Below are 22883 nucleotides of genomic sequence, written 5' to 3' on the forward strand. Positions count from 1 at the left end.
TTTCAGGAAATTATGATGAAGTCCTTTGTCATCACTTCTCTTACGCCGGCCAAGTTGAGGCTGTCACTGGTGGGACGTCCCATTGTCACTGTGGACTACACCCGGCAAAGGACTTTGTCGCACTTCTTTAAAGACAAATTACAAAACCAATGGGCCCATGCATATAAATCCAGCCGACCCCACTATTTAATATCTCGTTCATTGAAATTAGCCTTCACTTATGTTGGTAAAAGTCTTGCTCGGAGAGAATAACCCTTATCGCCAAAGTGAGCATTCTTAAACCTGGAACATGTTAGAGGGAAACAATATGAGAACCTCAAAACATTCACTAGCAAGATCTGATTCCGCTACCTGAATCCGAATACCCCCACAAGTCTTTGGAGGTCAAGCTCAGTTTAATTCAAAATTGATCCGCCACTTCCAACACATTTAACTAATTATATATATCATCTAGTAAAAAACATACACATTCGAATTTAGGTTACATACTTATGTCCATTTCATGCAACCATTTTCCCCCGTGTTGGGCTCCAACTTGACCATGAGCTTTCCGCCACGCGTCAAAGATTAAGGTGTCATACTGTAGCTAGCCTGCCGTAAACTTCTTGGATTCTACCAATTTCTACCGTACAAATTATTTTTTTATTAAAAACCCGAAACATTAAAAAGTTGGAACATTTCCTCAAAAGATAGTGTCGGGTCAAATCCCTTTGACTTTGCCATCCGTATTGAATAGGTAATAATGGTGCTTAGCGCTTCTGTTGCTCTCCCGTATTGTCTTCGTTTCGCATGGTTGCAGACTCGAATTGACTTCAATTGTGGGTGCTTTCTCGAGTCCCGTGGGGACAAAGGGGGACCGGTCCGAACTTTCTACTTCTTTTAATTTGTCGGAATTTATCTTGAATCATGTGAACGTTAGTCAATCTGATATAAAGCTATTTCGCTTTGTAGATCGAAATTTACTTATAATCGTTATAACTCGTTTGTTCTTAAAACTAGTAATTTATAGTTTTGGATGGTAGTTTGACAATAGTCTTTTAAAGCAAAAATGTTAAACACTCAATAATTGACCTACAATATAGTGATATGCCTAAATTTTCCATAATTGATGATACATGTTTTCCCAAATAATTGTAATTTTCCGATAAGCCATCGTAATTCACAAGTCAATGCCTCAAAGTATCGTAACTTTGAATGTCCTATAATTGATGGTTTTTCTACGAAAAGTCATGAACTATATCAATTTATCGCAAATTTGCTTTTCCAATCTCGGGATATTGACTAGATGATTGTAACACCTTCTTCAGTTTGTAAGCCTTAGTAATTATTCTCATATGTTGTAACTTTTTCTTAATCAGTAGTGTTATTGACAATCTTACAATCAATAATTTTGCTTAAAATGTTCGTATGTAATTATATTAAATAATATGATGGTCAAAATTTATTATTATTATTATTTTGTTAAAATTTAGAATAGATTGCACAATTATCCAATCATTATTAATGAGATGAGTGGATTCTTTATGAACTATCTAACTAACCTCATGAATTAGATCAAGTGTGAATCATAACCAATTCGAGTAATCCAAACACGAGATTATAATGTGCCTAAAGCACACAGATTGGTCCGTTGTTTGCCGACTAAGCCAATGATGAACCTAATCAACATCTGTACTCTGTCTCTGGGGTATATCCAACAAAATTTTCACTCGGTCTTCCACCAAATTGAATATATCTTTCTGCCACCATCAAGCTTGCCTGAATAACCAATACTGCCACAGAATTTATACTTACGTCTCTTTCTTGCAACCTTCTTTCCAGAGAAAATACCCTCCTCCGTGGCCGCCAACCATGTTTGAAGAAACAAAAATCCGACAAAACTCCAAGCCTGACCGCCACTATTACATATAATTCGCTATCCGGCTTCTGTCTCTTCAATGGAGATTCTTTACTCTCCTTTTCACTTCTTCGTCTTCATCACATTGCTTTCAACAGCAGCAGAGCTCAGCAGATCTGCTGACATGATAACTCGGTTTCAGCCGGTGAGAGATAACGAGACTCTAGTTTCCGCGGGAGCAAAGTTCGAGCTTGGATTCTTCAGCGCTGGAAATTGGTCTAACCGGTATGTTGGGATATGGTTCTACAACATCCCAGTCAAGACTGTTGTCTGGGTCGCGAATAGGGACGATCCAATCAATGGCTCGTCAGGAGTCCTGCGGATTACGAGAGGAGGGAATCTGGTCATTGTTGACGGAACAGGAAGAGCTGTTTGGTCCACGGACACAGCAAATGTGACCTCCGGTACCGTGGCTGCGCAGCTCCTGGACTCCGGGAATCTGGTCCTCACAGATGAAAGCAACAACGGTTCGAGGAATATCCTGTGGCAGAGTTTTGACCATCCTTTCGATACGTTACTCGCAGGGATGAAGCTAGGGTGGGACCTGAGGATCGGTTTGAATCGGTATCTCACTTCTTGGAGGAATTCAGACGATCCTTCAACAGGAGACATCACATACAAAGTCGAACTCAAGGGACTGCCCCAGAAGTTCCTCCGCAGGAATGCTTCAGTAATTGAAAGAAGCGGGCCATGGGAAGGTATCCAGTTCAGTGGATTGCCCCTGAACCCAAATGCAATCATCAAACCCGAGTTCGTGAACACCGCTAAAGAATCGTACTATACCTATCAACTCAACAACAATTCCAACATCACGAGGGCCGTGCTCAACTACTCTGGCACGCTTCAACGCTGGCTCTGGGACAATAATACACACTGGACAGTCATACATGAGTTGCCAAATGATCACTGCGACGAGTACGCAAAATGTGGGCCTAACGCTGTGTGCACGATTGGTGATGCCCCAATATGCAGCTGCCTGACTGGGTACACCACTAGATCGCCCCAGCAATGGGCAATGAACTCTTGGTCCAGCGGGTGCGTTAAGAAGAAGCCCCTGAATTGTCCTAAAGGAGAAGGGTTCAAGAAGCTGAAGGGTGTGAAGGTGCCGGATATGTTGAGTTACTGGGTGAACTTGAGCACGAGCCTTGACAGATGCAGAGCCAAGTGCCTGAAAAATTGTACTTGCACCGCATATTCCAATGCAGACATTGCCAATAAGGGTAGCGGGTGTCTGCTTTGGTATGGAGATCTTCTCGACATCAGAAAGCTCGTTCAACCAAACCACAATCAGAATGTTTTCATCAGGGTCATGGCGTCTGACATAGGTATGTTTTCGAAATTCAGTGAAGTTAGATATATGTCTCCATCGCGTCTCCCTAGCCGTTCCTGAAATTTTTCTTCCATCGTGGGTAATAGGCAATTATAAGTGGAAATTGTGGTTGGTGGCACCAGTAATCGCCGCATCACTCTCTCTAGCAATGCTTTTGCTAATCTGTTTCTGGAAGAGGAGAACCAAAAAACGCCTAGGTAAAGTGTCTTTCTTCCTCAGCAAATATTGACCTCGGTTAATAATCTCCAGTGCAATTGTTTCAGTTTCCTTGAAGCACTTTCAAATATTGTAGTCTATTAGGCATCTTTCATGCTCGACTTTGTAAGAATGCTAGAATCCGGGCTTCATCAGTATTGTTGCAGCAATAAATGTGAGGTTTACATAGATGAGCAATTAAACTAGCCAATGGACCAACTTAAGTTCATTGCTATTCAAACTTCAGGAAGATCTTTTTCCTAAAAGATAAAGTGGGTCGAACAATTTCGAGCTGATATACTGGAAAGGTCTCTAGCCTACACAATTCATCGGCTATTTTTTTGCAGGGAAAACATCAGAAGTGCAGGCTGGGAGTGGAGACAACTTAGAGCTGCCTACGCTAGACTTGGAAGTCATTACTAAAGCGACTAATAGCTTTTCGTCTCTCAATAAAATCGGAGAGGGTGGTTTTGGTCCTGTCTATAAGGTAAGGACCTTTTAAGTATTACTATCTATGAATATGGATATTGGTTCTATGGATATTGACCAGATCTATAAGAATTCGCCTGTCCCAATAACTAGAAAGAGAGAAGGGTGCTTCCTCACAAAGGGGGCAGTCCATCACGATAAAAGTTAAAAGAGGGTATGTATGCTCGTCAACTCTCAAACGAGCTCTGGAGTTTCATTCCTCTTTATATATTTCATTTCAGAGCAGTTGGACAATACCATGATGGCACCCATATAAAGAAAAGAAGACTTGGTTATGTACTTATCGAATTAGACATGGATATGTGATTTTAGCTTCGTCATTTTCAATAGTTGTCTTAAGCGATGAACGTAAATATTGCAGGGTTTAATGTCCGATGGAGTTCAAATAGCTGTCAAGAGGCTGTCGCAGAACTCCAGACAGGGTTGTGATGAGTTCAAGAATGAAGTCTTGCTGATTGCGAGACTTCAGCACCGAAATCTTGTCAAACTATTGGGATGCTGTATTAACGGAGAGGAAAGGATGTTAGTATATGAATATATGCCGAACGGAAGCCTCGACTCCTTAATATTTGGTCTGTTCCAAGCACCTCATCTTAGTATGAAAATGTGGTTAATTACATCAAACGTTTCTTTTCAGATAGGATTGATCCTATTTTAAGTTAGTTTGTGGTTTTGTTTGTGAATTCCTATGGTTGATTTGGGTCCCCAAAAACACTTGTAGGTAATAGAGGAGGTAATTCTCTCGTGTGGAGGCGGCGTTTCAATATCATTGTGGGTGTTGCAAGGGGACTTCTATATTTACACCGCGACTCAAGATTGAGAATAATTCATCGGGATCTAAAAGCTAGTAATGTGCTGCTAGATAGTGAGATGAACCCAAAGATATCAGATTTTGGCATGGCTAGGGCTTGCGGAGGAGATCAATCCGGGGAACAAACGACACGTGTAGTCGGGACTTAGTAAGTGCCTTTAAAAGTTCTCACCATACTAGATATTATCCATATTTTGATGCATGATTTTGTGGCTATTTTTTTTTAATTGACTATGCATTCTTGCCTCGAAATGTAATGCAGTGGATACATGCCTCCAGAGTATGCAATAGATGGAATTTTCTCGACTAAATCAGATGTTTTTAGCTTTGGAGTCCTAGTCCTGGAAATAATTAGCGGCAGGAGGAACAAAGAATTCCATCACCATGATCACAATTTTAACCTTCTTGGACATGTAAGCTTCTACTCCAAGATTCTACTTCGAGTTCTGACATTACTCAAATAAAATTGCCTTGGACTCTGCAACTTTCAGGCCTGGAAATTATGGCTTCAAGGGGAGGCCACCGAACTCATAGACAAACAAATGGAGGATTCATTTCCAAGATCGGAAGTTATCAGGTGCATCCAGATAGGCCTCTTGTGTGTTCAGCGAAGTCCGGAACAAAGGCCGACCATGTCATCTGTAATACGAATGTTGGACAGCGAGAGTGCCTCATTGCCACAGCCCAAGCAACCGGGATTTTACGCAGAGAGGTTCAATGATCAAATAGACGGTGAAACAAACGAGTTAACCATTTCCATAGTCGAGGGTCGGTGAAGATCCACGAGATTTCATGCACACAAAGTTAACACCACGTAATAGTCAAGGTATTAGCTGTTACATTGGAGATTGAAACTCTAGTACACGTAATTTGTCAGGTATTTTCGGCATGAAAATACGAAAAGATTCTCTGCTTTCTTCGACAAAGTACTTGCTCTTGAGAATGCCCTTGGAGTAAACTTCTCTTTCGCTATATGTGTGAAACTCCATTCATATTGACAAATGTCGCGACCTAGATTTTCGGGGACAATCCTAAAGTTTAGGTTAATGGATTACTAAGTCTTTAAGCTTGGCTCAGGCTCTCCCAAGCCCATACCAATTCGCGACTTAGGTTTGAATTTTTAACATGCAAATAATTTTCAATCAGGAGTCGCCACTAATCTATTTTTGGTGGGTTGATTAGAAACCCAAGTAAAGTAACGGGAGATTTACTTTACTCCTACGAACCAGAGATTTATGAGTTCGGGGACTTGGTTACGCTAGATTAATCTAACGCCCTTTCGGTACCTTTTATTTTAATTTCAAAAATATTTTGCAGGCAATGTTGATTAATTTTAACCTAAGCTACTAACATGCAAGTGGTGGTCATGCGAGTGCACAATCAATAAAATAACATTAAAAAAAATGCTAATAAAAATGCATGTCCTAAACATGATCTCTAAATGACGTGACACCTAATTTTTCTTTTTCTTTTAAAAAAATATTTAATTATATGCAATCTTAATTTAAACTTAATATGCATGAATTTTGCTTTAATGACATATGAGATGCAATTCATGTGGCATAATTCAAATCATTACAATATGTGTGCAATCTAATTTACATAATCCTAAATATGCATATGCTGTATGATATGAAATGTATGACGTGATAATTTTATATGCATGTTCTTTTTATGATTTTTAATATTTTTTTATTACACATATGCAACCTGCACTAACAATGATGACATGAAATATGTTCAACTATAAACTAATTTATTAACTAACCAAGTAAATGACCTCTTGTGTTTTCTTTTTCAAATGACTTAATGATTCTTATTAAAAAGAAAATAATGATGCAATATTAATCTTCGGCCTTTTTTATTAAAAAAATGCATGACTAGAATATTAAAATATTAACCTATGACCCACTAACTAAAGCGCAACATGTGGTGTACACATTATGAAATCTATATAACCTAAATAACATTTTTTGTTCTTTTTTGTTTTATTAAAGGAAAATTAATCTAATCCTATATGAATCTAAAAAATCGAAACGCAAAGCTTTAAATATGAAATGCATATGAACCTAAGTACTTAAATTCTAGATATGTGATGTGCAAATAACAATGATGCATCAAAATATATGTACCATTGAAAATTTATCTATGTAAATCAATGACCTTTCAATGATGCAAAGCAAATCATGAATTTGTCATAAAAAGTCAAAATAATCAAAAATCTAACCCGCCGTCTCGCAGTCAATATTTTTTATTATTATGGCTTAATATGACAAATTTCCTGATGGGGGTAATGATAAAATAAATCAGAACAAATCAAGTCGAATTCATAGATTACGAAAACGAATATTTGATCTAAATTGAGTCTATAGGAATTACCTAACCTAGTCAAGGGTACGGCTTCTTATCACTAATAACAGCACCTGCACAAAGAGAAATTAGAGAACACCCCCAAGGAAAAATCACGTCTCGATGCGGGGGTGTAATTTAGCTGAGTATGAATGATGGGAGAGAACCAGTATCGGAACAGCCACGTCAAACTCACAGCAACACTTGTTCCTCCAGTAACAAAAGTGATAAAAACCAGTCAACAAAACCGCCGAGTTGACATAACGTTGGACGGTAACTCAAAGGCAACAGGAACCAGCAAGTGACCTCCGGAAAACAGCGGTGGCGAGCGGCGGAGGTGCAGGCACAGCGGAGGGCAGGTGTCGCGGTAGTCGGAGCGAGACGCCGGCGTTCGGAGTCTCAGTGGTGCAGCGAGGTGCGGGGACGTGGGCTCGCAGGCAAGGGTTCCTGGCGAGATGGGACGGTGACGACTTCGCGGGTGTAGCTCTGGCGGAGGCGTGTCGACTAGCTCGGGATCTACTGGCGTCGGGGCAAGAGCGTCGGTCGAGAGTATTGCAGCAGCGGTGGATCGCGGTGAGGCAGGGCGCGACGGTGCTGGGTTGAGGGTTGCAGAGGCGCGGTCGTCGGGCGTCAGGCACCGGGTGGTCGCGGACGGAACAGGAGCGGCGGTGTTGGTGCAGTGGGCCGCGGAGCGATGGTGGGCGACAGTAGCAGCGCGGCGATCAGGGGGGTTTGGGGACCGGCGGTGCTCGGGGAGATGCAAGGACGTTGGCTGCTCGGGGCTGTAGCGGAGGTGCTGGATCAACGGCGTCGGGGCAAACTCGCGGGTGCAGAGGTGCGGCGGGCCACAATGCGGTGGCCGAGCAGCAGGTGGTGCCTCGCGACGGTCAGCGCAATGGAGAAGATGAACAGTTCTCTGCTCTGCTTTTCTTTTTTGCTTTTTGTTTCTTCTTTTCCACTGCTGCACGTCCTCTTTCTCTCACGTCATTTTCATGTCTCCTCCTTCTGTCTCTCTCTGCATTTTCTGCAGCTTCTTTTCTTTTTGACTTTTTCTCCTTTGCTCCCCCTCCCTCAAAGTTGTTGAAGATTTGCAAATATTCGCTCAACCATCTAACAGTAAAAAAGCTCCAAAAATCAAACGGTTAATTTTTTAAATATTAGGTGTCAACAACAAATAACAGTTATCTGCTTGGATGTTACAAATTCCAAATCAAAGGCATTAGTTGATAGATTAGGTGGATGAGATTCCGTGTGGGCCATCGAAAATTCATAGTACATTTGTAAAGCGGAAATCCTTCCACTTTCCAAGATGCCTTTGAGAAGGGGCGACATCAGGGTTGGAAGTTTCCCGTTCCCCCCTGTTATCTGAAATCGTGGGTATTGCTTTTTTTCTTCTCTTTCATCGTGTGGAAAGCAACTGCAAGCCCACGCAATTAATCAGTATTTGGTCAAAATTCTGGCTCGAACTTGCTTTCATCCTCATGCTTTGAGTACCTATCTAATCAGCAATCTAAAAAAGGACAGAAGGCAATGTCAGTTGCTGAAAATAAGGAATGAAGTATATAATCATCATGACGTATGTTCGTCGGGAAATGGAAAATTTCTCTGCTGTCGCGTTTATCGAATGTTTCATCGACTGAAGGAAACACTTCCGCTGACCTCATTCCCCACATAAGAACTTGTCGAAAAATCTAGCTTGTCCTGGACAACGAACAGATGAAAAGGAAAGAGTTAAGGTGCAAAGAGTAATCAATATTCAACAGAGGACAAAACCACAGAACATGGGAAATGATGCTTGCCAGAGAATACAGAAATTTTGGGAAATTTGAAATGGTATATATTTGAAGTCGATAGATCGATGCTGTCCAAATCATCTGACATTGCCTAGTCTGATTGCACTGTTCATCAACAGGCGGGTCAATCTAGCTATCTAAAATTTAAGGGTTAATACTCTGAAAAATTCTAAACTGGTATATCTGTAATAAATTTATCCCAAATTATTTTTTGACTATGAAAAATCCAAACTAGTATCACCCGTGACAAATTTACCTCGACTAACCATAAAAAACCATAAACCGGTTTGTTCATGATAAATTTACCCCAAACTAATTTATTCAACTGAAAAATATCAAAAACTGGTAAATTTATGATGAATATACCCTATGCTAAATTGGATTAATACTACAAAAACATCACAAAAATTGTAAATTGTGACAAACGAAGCATAAAATCTCAAATTGATATACCAGTCAACGGTCACGTGTCATTTAACTTAATAATTTAACGATAAAATTTAACTAACCGAAGGTAAATTTGTCACAAGTATACCGGTTTATAATAAATTTGTCAAAAATATATCAGTTTTGGGTTTTTGGTGGTTAAAAAAATAATTTTGGGTAAATTTGTTACAGGTGTATCAATTTGGGATTTTTCACGGTATTAACCCAAAATTTAAAGCATGGGATTGTGTAGCACTGCAACCGTTGACTTGGGTGGAAAAAGATGACCTAACCTACTAAATTTCATTATGAGTTATCTACATTCCACCTCTATATTAATCTTAGCATTTTCCAATATATGGCAAAATGATAGATTATTGTAAAATAAAAAAGAAGAAGAGATGATCACTCTATTCGTCCAAAGATAGAATAGTAGGGCGTGACAAATCAATAACAATAACAGCATGATAAATGTGAAGCTTGATGCACTCATTGCATAGTAGTATGACCCATGTGATTGTATATGACGTGTGTCACATTAAATGCATGCTGGCATTACTCGTGTGACTGGAAATGATCTCTCATTATAGAGCACCCGTCATGCTAGAGGGCGAGCATTACGAGTTTATCGATCTGGACTTTATGGGCATGGTGTTTGTTCGTGTTAAATTATTGATCCAATTTTCTAGAAACTTCAAGATAAATATGAGCTAGAAAATTCAAGAAAATTTATAGAAGACTCTATGGAATTATCTCTGAAAATGGCAGAGATATTTGCCTTTAAAAAAAGCCTATTTTTCTAGAAAAAATTGTAAAAGAAACTCCTAGAAGATGGGCTAAGTCGGTGGAGTGTCCCTATAAATAGGGAAGGAGGGGGGGAGCATAGAAGGGCAGAGCAAAAGGTAAGCTCCTCCCCTTCCTTTGTACTTTGTACTACAACTAAGGGCCCATTTGGTTCAACTTTGGGGAAATGTCCTTGGGAGAATGCAAATATCTTTAAGATAAAGGGTTTCCCAAAATCTTCACCGTTTGGTAAATTAAATCTCAAGTAGCTTTGAAAAATAATTTTAGCAAAAAAAAACGTTTGGCAAAACTTGCATTTCTAATTAGCTTTTGCTATTTTTTTTAAGTCTGAAAATAAAATCCGGTGATCGGCGAACCGTCGGCGAACAACCGGCCAACCGCGACGGCCAATCTAGCCGCCGGACCGCCGATCTGGCGGCTTTGAGGTCGCGGAGGCCGGCGGGAGGCGGATCTGGCCGTCGACAGCCAGATCTGGCCTCCCGACGGCCTCTGGCGGGGGCGTGACCTCGGGCGGCGTCACCTAGTCGCCCGGGTCCGCATGACCTCGGCGGCGTCGCCTGGTTCGCGCGCGCCGGGCGATGCCGCCAGGTCCGCGCGACCTCGGGGGCGTCGCTGGGTTCGCGCGCGCCCGAGCGACGCTTTGCCTGGTCGCGGGTCGCGACGCTGCACGGGTCGCGGGTCGCGACGCCGCCTAGGTCGCGGTCGCGCCACCCCGGGCGGTGGTCACCGGGGACGCGCGACCCCCACGCGGTGGTGGTGGTTGCCGGAGAAGCCGAACTCTGAGGCGGCGGGAAGACGAAGACGAATGGAGAAGAAGATGAGCCGGAGAAGAAGATGAACAAGAATGACGATGAACAGTAAATTTGCATTTCCAAAATGCCCAATGCTCAAAGCTGGTCCTACCCAGCATTCAGCTTTCAGCTTGTAGAATGCCCGCATTTCGCAAATGGGCATTCAAAAATCATTGCCAAACACACAAAATTTTCCCCAAGGGGCTTTGGGGCTCAAAGCCCCTTGGGAAAGCCCAACCAAACGCCCCCTAAATAAAAAAGCTTTCTTTTGTTGTTCCCTTGCTGCCATTCTCTTTTATATATCCTTATAATTACTTTGTCCAACCATTTCTTACCCATATTGTTCTTTACTTAGCCCTCTTGAAAGTTCACACACAAAACACACTTGCACACACATTAATCACACGCTTCCGCAAATACTAATAGTGGTATCAGAGCCACGTTCTTTGGTTGGTATTGGACGTTTGTCCTACCTACCCATTCCTAAAACTACCCTTTCCAAATACCCACTAACTAAACCATGGCCATTCTACCTCATCCTCATTTCCCATTCCCATTTTGATGGGAACAACTATGACTTTTGGAGCATAAAAATGACTACATTCTTGATGGCCCAAGACTTATGGGAGATCGTGGAAAAAGGTTGTGAGGCTCCGCCAGAAGGTGCAAGTGTTTCAAAGGATCAACTACAAAAGGATGCAAGAGAGCTATATTTTATCCAACAAGCACTCTCGGAAACCGTATTTCCAAGAATTATTGGAGCGAGGACTGCAAAAGAGGCTTGGGATATACTACGAGAAGAATTTCAAGGATTGGAAAAGGTACGCACTATTCACCTTCAAACTCTAAGAAGAGATTTTGAGAATTCTAAAATGAAAAATTATGAGACCGTACAAGACTATTGTGGAAAATTAAAGGAACTCGTTAATCAAATGAGAGCCTATGGAGATGGGATAACTGATCAAAGGGTTGTTGAGAAAATATTTGTGTCACTTATCAAAAAATACAACTCCATAGTTACAACTATAGAAGGAACTAAAGACTTGACGACCCTATCAATAAGTGAATTAATTGGCTCTCTAGAAGCACATGAGAAAAGACTAATGGCACAAGATGAAGATTCAGTTGAAAGTGCCTTTCAGTCTAAAGTAAATATACGGTCTCATCAAACTAAAAATGGTGGAAGGAGCTCATGGAAAAACAAAAGAGGAGGAGAAATAATAAAAAAAAAAAAAAAAAAAGGAAAAGTATCCACCTTGTGGTATTTGCAAGAAAACAAATCATTTGGAGAAGGATTGTTGGTTTAAAAATGAAAAACAATGCCGCTTTTGTAAAAGATATGGCCACGTAGAAAAAAGATTGTCGCTCAAAAACAAATAATCGAGCAAACTATGTAGAAAAAAAAAGAAAGTGAAGAGAATACATTCTACGTAGTTCAAGCGGCAAATGACAATAAAAGTGAAACATGGTACATCGATAATGGGTGTAGCAATCACATGACAGGGGACGAATCTATATTCACTGATATTGATAAGTCGGTGAAATCCCAAGTAAAGTTGGGCAATGGTGCATTAGTAGATGTCAAAGGAAAAGGCACCATCATTGTGGAAATGATTTAAGGCCCAAAATATATACATAACGTATATCTAGTCCCTCGTCTTGCACAAAATCTTTTAAGTGTGGGCCAAATGATACAAAGTGGGTATTCTCTATATTTTAATAGAGATACCTGCATTATCTATGATAAATATAAAAATATCATTGCCTCTGTTAAGATGAAAAATAACAATTTTCCTATTCAATGGAAATATGTCAAAGATATAGCCATGAAAGCTCAACTTGATGATTCATGGCTATGGCATCGAAGATTTGGCCACTTCAATTTTGCTAGGCTAAAAATTCTCCATCAGAAAAATATAATGAGAGATTTTCCAGCCATCATAGAAATTTCAGATGTTTGTGAAGGCTGTCTTCTTGGAAAACAACATAGACAGTCCTTCCCATCTGGAGTTGCATGGAAAGCTAAGGAGCCATTAGAACTTGTCCACACGAACGTGTGCGGTCCGATGAGGACACCTACACCTAGTCAAAATAAATATTTTATCCTATTCATTGACAATTACACAAGAATGACGTGAGTATGCTTTCTTCAAGAAATATCTGAGGTTTTCTCTATCTTTAGAATATTCAAGAACCACGTCGAGAATCAAAGTCCTAAGGAGTGATAGAGGCATAGAATACAATTCAAAGGAGTTTAATAAATTTTGTGAAGATAAAGGAGTCCATCATCAACTAACTGTTGGCTACGGCCAAAAACAAAATGGAGTAGCTGAAAGAAAAAATAGAACTGTCATGGAGATGGCAAGATCCATGCTAAAGGAGAAATGCCTTCCCAACACTTTCTGGACAGAAGCAGTTTATACTGCTATATACCTACTAAAAAGGTGTCCAACTAAAGTAGTTCAAAATAAAACTCCAGTAGAAGCATGGAGTGGACGGAAGCCTTCAGCAAAGCATCTCAAAGTGTTTGGATGCATTTCCTACGTCCACATCCCTGCTCAGAAAAGGAGTAAGCAAGATGAAAAGACAGAAAAATGAATATTCCTTGGCTACAATGACCAATCAAAAGGCTATCGGGTTTACAACCTAAGAACCAAGAAGCTTATGATTAGTCCAGACGTCGAGTTCGATGAAAATGCTGCCTGGAATTGGGAGAGCGAGAAGATCGAGAAAAAGTACATCACTTTGCCAGACATACCACCTGCTCAAGAAGAGTCAACGTCACAAGAAGAATGAGAAGTACCGGATTCCACCACTCATGACATAACTCCACCAAGCTCTCCAAGAGCAACACAAGAAGAATATACTCCAGAGTCTCCAATACTAAGGGTAAAAGCCCTTAGAAGAATTTACGACACATGCAACTTTGCTATTTTGGAACCAGAAAACTACGAACAAGCATCCAAAGAAGAAGTTTGGATAAAAGCCATGGAGGAAGAGATCAAGATGATTGAGAAAAATGAAACTTGGGAGCTTGTCGACCGACTTGAAGATAAAGAGATCATTGGAGTCAAGTGGGTCTACAAGATGAAGCTCAATGTGGATGGATCAATCCAGAAGCATAAAGCAAGGCTTGTGGCGAAAGAATACTTGCAACAACTAGGTATCGACTATACTGAAACTTTTGCTCCCGTTGCTCGTCTTGATACTATTCGAGCACTCATAGCCCTAGCGGCACAAAAAGAATGGAAGATCTATCAACTAGATATAAAATCAGCATTCCTAAATGGATATCTTCAAGAAGAAATTTATGTAGTTCAACCAGAAGGCTTTATTGTCAAAGGCAACGAAGAAAAAGTCTTAAAGCTTAAGAAGGCCCTATACGGGTTAAAACAAGCACCACGTGCGTGGTATAGTAGAATCGATGAGTACTTCATCAAACAAGGATTTAGGAGGAGTATGAGTGAGCCGACACCCTACATCAAGACCCAAGGTAAGTCCAACACTCTCATTGTCTCTCTATATGTAGATGATCTTATATATACAGGGAACAATGAGACAATGACCCAATAATTCAAAGAAGAAATGATGAAAACATTTGAAATGACGGACTTGGGCTTGATGAACTATTTCCTCGGTATTGAAGTCAATCAAGATGAAGGAATTTTCATCTCGCAAAAGAAATATACCGAAAACCTCTTAAAGAAATTCAAGATGAACTATTGCAAAGCAATTTCAACTCTGCTCATGACAAATGAGAAACTATTGAAGGAAGATTGAGCAGAAAAAACAGATGCCTCTCTCTACAGAAGTCTGATTGGCAGTCTACCATATCTCACTGCTACACGACCGGATATTATGTATGCGACAATTCTACTATCACGATTCATGTAAAGTCTGAGTCAAATTCACTTCGGAGCTACCAAGAGAATTCTCAAATATTTACGATGAACTATAGATTACGGCATTTGGTATCGCCCAAGTGCTAACGCCAAGCTCATTGGCTACACTGATAGCGACTAGGCTGGTTCAGCTGATGATAGGAAAAGTACAACTGGCTATGAATTCACTCTAGGTTCTGGAATATTCTCATGGGCATCCAAAAAACAAGACTCAGTGGTACAATCTACTGCCGAAGTTGAATACATCGCAGCTGCAATGACCGCCGGTCAAGCAATATGGCTTCGAAGAATTCTAGAAGACATTGGAGAAGCACAGATGGAATCAACTCCAATACTTTGTGACAATAAGTCCGCAATTGCTATATCAAAGAATCCAGTATTCCATAGAAGAACCAAACATATCGACATCAAATATCACTTCATACAAGAGGCGCAATATAACAAAGAGATCGAGCTGAAATATTGCAAAACCGAGGAACAAGTAGCCGACATCTTCACTAAAGTACTATCGCGAGCCAAGTTTGAGACATTTCGGGAAATGCTCGGAGTAACACGAAATTGGATCAAGGAGGAGTATTAAATTATTGACCCAATTTTCTAGAAACTTCAAGATAAATATGAGCTAGAAAATTCTAGAAAAATTCTAGAAGACTCTATGGAATTATCTCTGAAAATGGCAGAGATATTTGCCTTAAAAAAGCCTATTTTTCTAGAAAAAAAATTGTAAAAGAAACTCCTAGAAGATGGGCTAAGTCGGTGGAGTGTCTCTATAAATAGGGAAGGAGGGGGAGCGTAGAAGGGCAGAGCAAAAGGTAAGCTCCTCCCTTTCCTTTGTACTTTGTACTACAACTAAATTAAAAAAAAAGCTTTCTTTTGTTGTTCCCTTGCTGCCATTCTCTTTTATATATTCTTATAATTACTTTGTCCAACCATTTCTTACCCATATTGTTCTTTCCTTAGCCCTCTTGAAAGTTCACACACAAAACACACTTGCACACACATTAATCACATACTTCCGCAAATACCAACAGTTCGTACACGATTGTCTTTCTATTGGATATAGGATAGTTTGGTCTGATTTCCTACCATTTTGTTGCTATATTTGTACTAATGAACGGTCACCTATTAGGACCAATTCCATTCCTGATGCTCTTGGTATAGGTGGAGGTAGGAGTGATGTGGACGATTAGAAGCCGGGGTTGGACGGAGCAAAGGGGTCATCCATGTATTTTGACATGATCGTAACTTTTTGGGCGTGGGATCATGTAGTCGGGATAGTCGGATGGAGGGACTTATGTACAGATAAGGAACTTGCTATAATAGGGTTTAGGGAGGCATACACCTTTTTGATTTCTCCCAGTTTAGGTCCTTCCTTTTGATGTATAATTCGCCACCCGATGTACATATATGTATGGTAAATAATGGAAGCATGATTCCCTCTCTTATTGTGTTTTTAGAGGCACGTGTATAAGTCATGTTATAAATTCTAACCTTTAGAAAAGACTTACGCTTGCATGATAACTTAAAGTAAATACAAAACAAGGATTAATGAGTGGTGGACTGGGACACCACAAGGTCACCCTCGCTTGGGTGAGCATGGGCCACATTTGTTTAGGCTGGTGAGGGCATCAGATCTGGCAAAGGCCTCCCTTGCCCTCGCATGAGGTCAGCCATTGACCATCGATTAGGTCTGGTGAAGACCATTGGAGGGAAAAAGGGAAAAAGAAAAAAGAAAAGGAAAGGAAAAAAAAAAAACTGTAAAATTCAAAATAATTTAAAAATTGGCCTTGCCATGTTGGATGGTCAGCATTGATTAGACTGCCAGTTCAGTAATTTTTTTTATCAAAATTGGAAAATTGTTAAAATATTTAAAACTAAATCGACAAATTATCAAAAGGTTTTGGATTAAATTGGTAAGTTATCAAGAACAATTTTCTTGTTAGAGTTAACTCCTGATTTTCTAAAGTAATGAAAATAAGAAGACAGATGGCAAATAAGATGGAGAAACTTGGCATTTGCTCGCTAATCGAACATAAAATCCGGGTGTTGATTATCTAGCTTACAAGCATTTCTACTCTAAAGTTTCACCTAAGAAGTCTAAAGGACACAACTTGTCCAAAAAAGCAATGACAAGAATAATAGGACTTTATTTGGAAGATGAACCCACCCATTTCCCAAAATCATCTTAAATTGTCATCAATTATTGTCAAAACAAATCAAATTATATAACACCCTTATTATTCCTCATCTCCAATGAACATCATTAATGCACAGATTATAGACACAATACTATAGTAGATAGATTATGGATATTGTCGTGACCTACCCCTTGGTGGAGGGAATATCGATTTAGGAGTATTGCTTAAGTGACAGGACTACGACCAACGATTAGGCACGGATTCTCTCAAGTCCATACCTCACGCGACATTGAGGTGTTCATAATTTTACGTGAAATGATTATGCAGGTGCACATTCATTAACATAACAATCGGCTACCGAAGAAAGTATTAAATAGATTGCATTTAATAAAAAGACCTAACATAAAGAAAAAAGATAAATACCAATCCTAACTAGACTAAAAGGAGCCATAAACGACAAAAGCATGTGAATGAGAGTAATTATCTTCGAGGACAATTAAAACCCAAATGTAAAGTTCTATGAGCTTACTAAATTTTATAGCACAACTTTAGAATTAAGAAGCTTCCATTTTTTCTAAGAAGATAACTCAAAAAGTCCATTTTAAAAAATTTTCAAGGAATTATAAATTTTGAGGGATTTTGTAATTTTTAATGAACTTTTGAATTTTCCAATTTTTTTTTTTTTTTTTTTTTATATTTATTTAAAATATTATAATTTTAAAAAAATCAAAGAACATCATATTTTCAAATTTTCTGAAAAATGTTGAATTTTTTTATATTTTCTGAATTTTTATAATTCTTGAAAGTTTTGAATTATTTTATATTTTCTGAATTTTTCATTTTCATTTTTCAAAATTTGAATTTATTAAAGAATTTAATTTTTTTAAAATTTTTCTGCAATTTTTAATATTTTAAATTATTTTTGATGTTCTTTTCTCTTTTCTTTCTAATTTTTAAGACTTTTAATTTTGATTAATTTTTTTAATTTTTTAATTCTTTAAATATTATATCCAAGAAAAGCGGGTTCAGATTAAGTGAACCCGATTTAGTTGGTTGATTGGATCCGACTACTTTTTTTAATCTCTTTTTCTCTCTTTTTAAGGCTTAATACCCTGAAATATCCTAAGCGATACACGTGTGATAAATCTATCATAAACTAATTTTTTTACTATAAAAAATCAACTAGTACATATATGATAAATTTACCCCAACTGACCATAAAAAAAACCCCAAATTGGTATACTTGTGACAAATTATTCAACCGCCAAAAACCTAAGATGATATATTTATGACAATACCCTCCGTTGAATTGGATTAATATCACAAAAAATCACAAAAATTGTATAATTGTGACAAACGGAAAGTAAAATCACAAATTTGTACACTAGTCAAAACTGTCATGTGTCATTTAATTTAGTAATTTGACAATAAAATTTAACGGAAATGAGTTAACACACATATAAAGGAATATTAGTTAACACTAACCACCATTAATCTCATCCCTAAACGCAATTAATTCTCTAATCAAGGATTATGAGTTAACTCACATTTTTCGATAGCAGTGAGTTCACGGCAACGGTGGCATGGTGGCGATGAGAATGAGGGGCTCACAATTCTAATGGCGGCATGAACGGCATCGGCTCGGTAGCTTAAGCTCGCAACTTGGGCTTGGGGCAGCTTGGTGGTGGCTCATGGACAAAGGACAGCGTGAGGGATAGTATCGAGTGGACGATGATGGCACGGCGGTGTGAGGGACGAATGGTGGTGGAAGGGCGACGAAGGTGGAGGAAGTGAATGGGCAGCAATTTGGGGGGGGGGTTGGCCATGGAGAGAAATGGAGGAAGAAGAAGAAGATGAGAGAGAGAGATGGTGGAGGAGGAAGGGTCGGCCAAGGGGGAAAGAATGGAGGGGAGAGAGAAAGAAAGAAAGAGGAAGAGAGAGGTTTTTGGATAGGGTTTTGCCAAAAAAATCCAACTAACCTTCCTCAAATTCCTCTCATCTATGCTTCATGTCTCCTCTTGTCTTTTTCTTAAATGCCAAAACCCTTCCAGAAGGGGCAAAATGGTCTTTTTACACTTTTAACTCAAATTCCAATTTTACCCTTGGGCTCGCTTACTTGAAATTGGCTTGAAATGGCTTGGGGGGCTTGTCTTGGGCCAACTTGGGCCCTCATCACTGAATCCAATGAGCGTGAGGCTGTTGGGCCTTCGCTCAGCCCAACTCCCTTTTTCTGCCCGATTCTCAACTTGCTAATTCTTATCGAGAATTTTAAGCTTGTTGATAAATTGACAAATAAATGAGGCGACATCCAATAAATTAGTCTCATAATCCTTGAAATAATCTAATTAAAATCTGTGGTTAAAATCACTTAGATGCGACTTTAGTATGACCTAAACTATTGGGTGGCTTTTAAGGGTTTTCATGCAGTTGACCCGTGGCCGATTATATTCGATCCATATTTGTGCCTCTTCAATAGTTGATGACCATCGCTTATCATGTAATCGCGAGGATCAATTACTAATCCTCGAGTACAAGATCAATAGAAAATTGATTTATTGTCATTCATCGCGAATATCGTAATCATGAAGAATTACTTGCAAATTAACTATATATTTCTGTCAAATCGATTTATATTCGTTTTCTAATTGACTTATAACATTGTAGTATTGACAATTGTCGATCCTTATGATTGAGCAATCTATTCTTGATTGAATTCTTTGGTCGTTTGCGTTTTAATCATTTATAGCCGCTTTCAATAGATTAGTTAACTTATGAGTGATCAATTCATAATCAATTAACTATCAGTGCATTGATGAAATAACTATTTCATATATTTTGAAGGGGTTGAATTTTTGGATATCACAAGTGAGGCCTCGTCGACCCTCGCTTAGGGCCATAAGGCTCACCTAGATTTGGGTAACGTCTCACCGGCCCTTGCCTAAGGTGGCGAGAGCTATACTTCCCCCCTCTCACCCTTAGGGTTAGCAACGTTTGCCAACCTCTTTAATGAAGGGCACTTGTTGTCACTAACCCTTCGACGATAACGCAACAACATTGCCTAGCCACGAGTCCTTGCCTTTTTTTCTTTTCTTTTCTTCCTATTTTATTTTTGATTTTTTTAGTTTTCTAATATTATTTAAATAAGATTGGAAGAAAAATTAATTAAAAAAATGCCATGTAAGAGAGAAAAATAATTTTAAAATACCACATCAACATTTTTCATTAGAGAAACTAATGATGTTAACGGGGGAGGGGACTTGATTATGTCAATTTAACAAGTTTTAAAACTTGATTGCATTTTGAAAGTTTTAAGATTTGATTGTATTTTCACAATAAGTTTTAGAACTTATAGTACATATATTCATTTTAATGATAACTCCACACTTCTTGCTGGGGTAATATCGTCCCTTGTCACCTTTAGTGCACCAAGGTTTTGCTCAATTACCATATCACAACCCTTCAGGCCTATAATAATAGCCTTCACATTATCTACAAGGTCTTCCAATACTATTAAGTATCAAACAAAATTCCACTTAGGAGCCATAATTTCGGAAATTCCTCCCATTTAACAAATAAAAAGGTCAAGCACTAACCAAACATTGCAAAACATAATTAATCCGGCTTGTTAACGTTCTCGTGGCGTGGACGCACAAAACCCCCTTTTCTCTTTTTTTACTCTTCTTTTCCTCTCTCTTTTCTCCTCCTCCTTTCTTTTCTCTTCTCTCTCTTTTTCCCTTCTTTTTAGTGCAAGGTCTCTGCCTTTTAGAACACTTATTTCCCCTTTTTCTTTTCTCTTTTTTTTTTTAATTAAAATCAATCCCACTTTTTGACCCAAGTTAAAAGGACCAAAAAAGAAAAGGTAGATATTGAAATAGGAGCATTATTTGGTTTACTGTACAGTCAACCACTATCGGACTTAAACGATACGTCAAGAACACTGTCATCCTCAGTGCACATCGGATCACGTTCGAACCGTGTCGCTATGGACACGTCTATCATGCTCTTTTTGTTCTTTAGCACGAATTTGCGTGTGCTCTTCCGCTAGTTACAATGGAAAAAGTGACAGGCTACAGAGAATTAGCTAGGAGAGGCGAGAAATACAGATACTCTCACCACCAGTTTCAGGGCGGTGCATACTTCTCCTACATAATATCCTTATCTTCTAGAAGAGGGCCAAGAGCTTCGTGATACATGTGGTGATGGGAGACTGACACCACCCAATGATCAATTACTGAAGTCTTGGTCTTCATGGCTGGCCCAGGACCTGTGTTTGTCGTGAAGCTGACTCAATGGACACTTCAAAAGGGCCTGGTCTGATGGTCTCCGTCGAGTCTCTCTCACGAGGTCTTATAAAAAAAACAGCGAGTCAAGCACGACACTCACAATCGTCAACGGGGTCAGTCCACGTGAATCAGACCTACACATACCCGAGACATGCTTGCCTTGCCTTCTCTCATCTTTCATCACTTGGCACCCTCTACTTTCGTAACTACAAATTTGCACCCTCAATTTCAAGGGAGGGTACATCAATTCAACTCTCGTATTTTTTATCGATGTTAAATTTGATTCTTGATCTTTTAATTTTGTTAAATTTACTGTTCATATTATTTTAATAAAATCAATTTAGCCTGTCAAAGAGTATAAGAATCACATTTAACATTGACTGGGCATGTATAGACTATTTTTGACATTTCCCCCTCTTTCTTATAATAGTACCCCTGTCCAATTTCATCTGTCACAGTCACAAACATACGATCTTAGTCCGTAAAATCATAACCTATACCACTAGCTTAGTCGCCGCCACACCCCAGCAACATCATTGCCATCACCAAATGTCCAGGTCATGTCACCACCTTCGCATTACCACATTTGGTTGATTTTATGTGATATCCCCTCCCAAGCTCCCCTCAATTATACTTTCATCTTGAATTTTGAGCACATGCTCAAACTAATAAATTTCATTAGAATTTTATAACTTTACGTGCGGGTTTCATTGATCAATTGACTCATTTGATTATGCAATTAAGTCCTGGAGCATTTTCAGGAAATTATGATGAAGTCCTTTGTCATCACTTCTCTTACGCCGGCCAAGTTGAAGCTGTCACAAGAGTGACGTCCCATTGTCACTGTGGACTACACCCAGTAAATGACTTTGTCGCACTTCTTTAAAGACAAATTACAAAACCAATGGGCCCATGCATATAAATCCAGCCGACCCCACTATTTAATATCTCCTTCATTGGAATTAGCCTTCACTTATTTGGTAAAAGTCGTGGTCAGAGAGAATAATCCTTATCGCCAAAGTGAGCATTCTTAAACCTGGAACATGTTAGAGGGAAACAACATAAGAACCTCAAAACATTCACTAGAAAGATCCGATTCCGCTACCTGAATCCGAATACCCCCGAGGCAATGTTCCGATCTCACTTGAGTACGGAGGAGGGGGTGACCCCATGGTCTCGTGAGGTGGTTTATCCTCCATTACCGGAATGAGTAACCCTTGAGATAATGCCCCAACCTCGTTTGATTGTGGAGGGGGTTATTGTTTGCATAAGTCATAGTTGGCATAAGTAAGAAAGGCGTGAACTTTCCCCATAATTCAAATGCCTCGTAACGTAATGTCCCTAACTTCCTTCAAGTATGGGGGAGGGGGTCCCCATGGTCTCATGAGATGGTTTAGCAACTACAATCAGAATAAGAAACCCCCTAAGGCGATGTCCCAATCTTGTTTGAATGTAGGGAAGGGGTTTACCCCAAGGTCCCATAAAGATATTTCATTTTCATCCAACACAATTGGCATAAATAAGAACACTGCCAATTCCGCCCATGATTGTGAAAAAAATTGATTCATAAATCAAACATAAAGTGATGTTGCATTCTTTGCCTTGAGTTTTTCTTACTTACGACTATTCATCGTACATGCCGCTTTCCAAATCAATTTTATAAATGGGTCACATC

The 22883-nt window shown here is 39.3% G+C and overlaps 1 protein-coding gene across 1 annotated transcript; it reads left to right on the top strand.

Annotated features, from left to right (window-relative positions):
* The first annotated feature begins 1867 nt into the window (after window positions 1-1867).
* LOC104445488 (G-type lectin S-receptor-like serine/threonine-protein kinase At4g27290) lies at window positions 1868-5681 on the top strand. The gene is made up of 7 exons (XM_010059395.3): window positions 1868-3222; window positions 3314-3424; window positions 3770-3909; window positions 4273-4483; window positions 4633-4870; window positions 4985-5135; window positions 5214-5681. Exons 1-7 carry the CDS (start codon window positions 1938-1940, stop codon window positions 5496-5498), a joined length of 2421 nt encoding a protein of 806 aa, XP_010057697.2. The 5' UTR covers window positions 1868-1937; the 3' UTR covers window positions 5499-5681.
* The last annotated feature ends 17202 nt before the right edge of the window (window positions 5682-22883 follow it).

The sequence above is a fragment of the Eucalyptus grandis genome, chromosome 5 (genome assembly GCF_016545825.1).
Source record: "Eucalyptus grandis isolate ANBG69807.140 chromosome 5, ASM1654582v1, whole genome shotgun sequence".
NCBI lineage: Eukaryota > Viridiplantae > Streptophyta > Magnoliopsida > Myrtales > Myrtaceae > Eucalyptus > Eucalyptus grandis.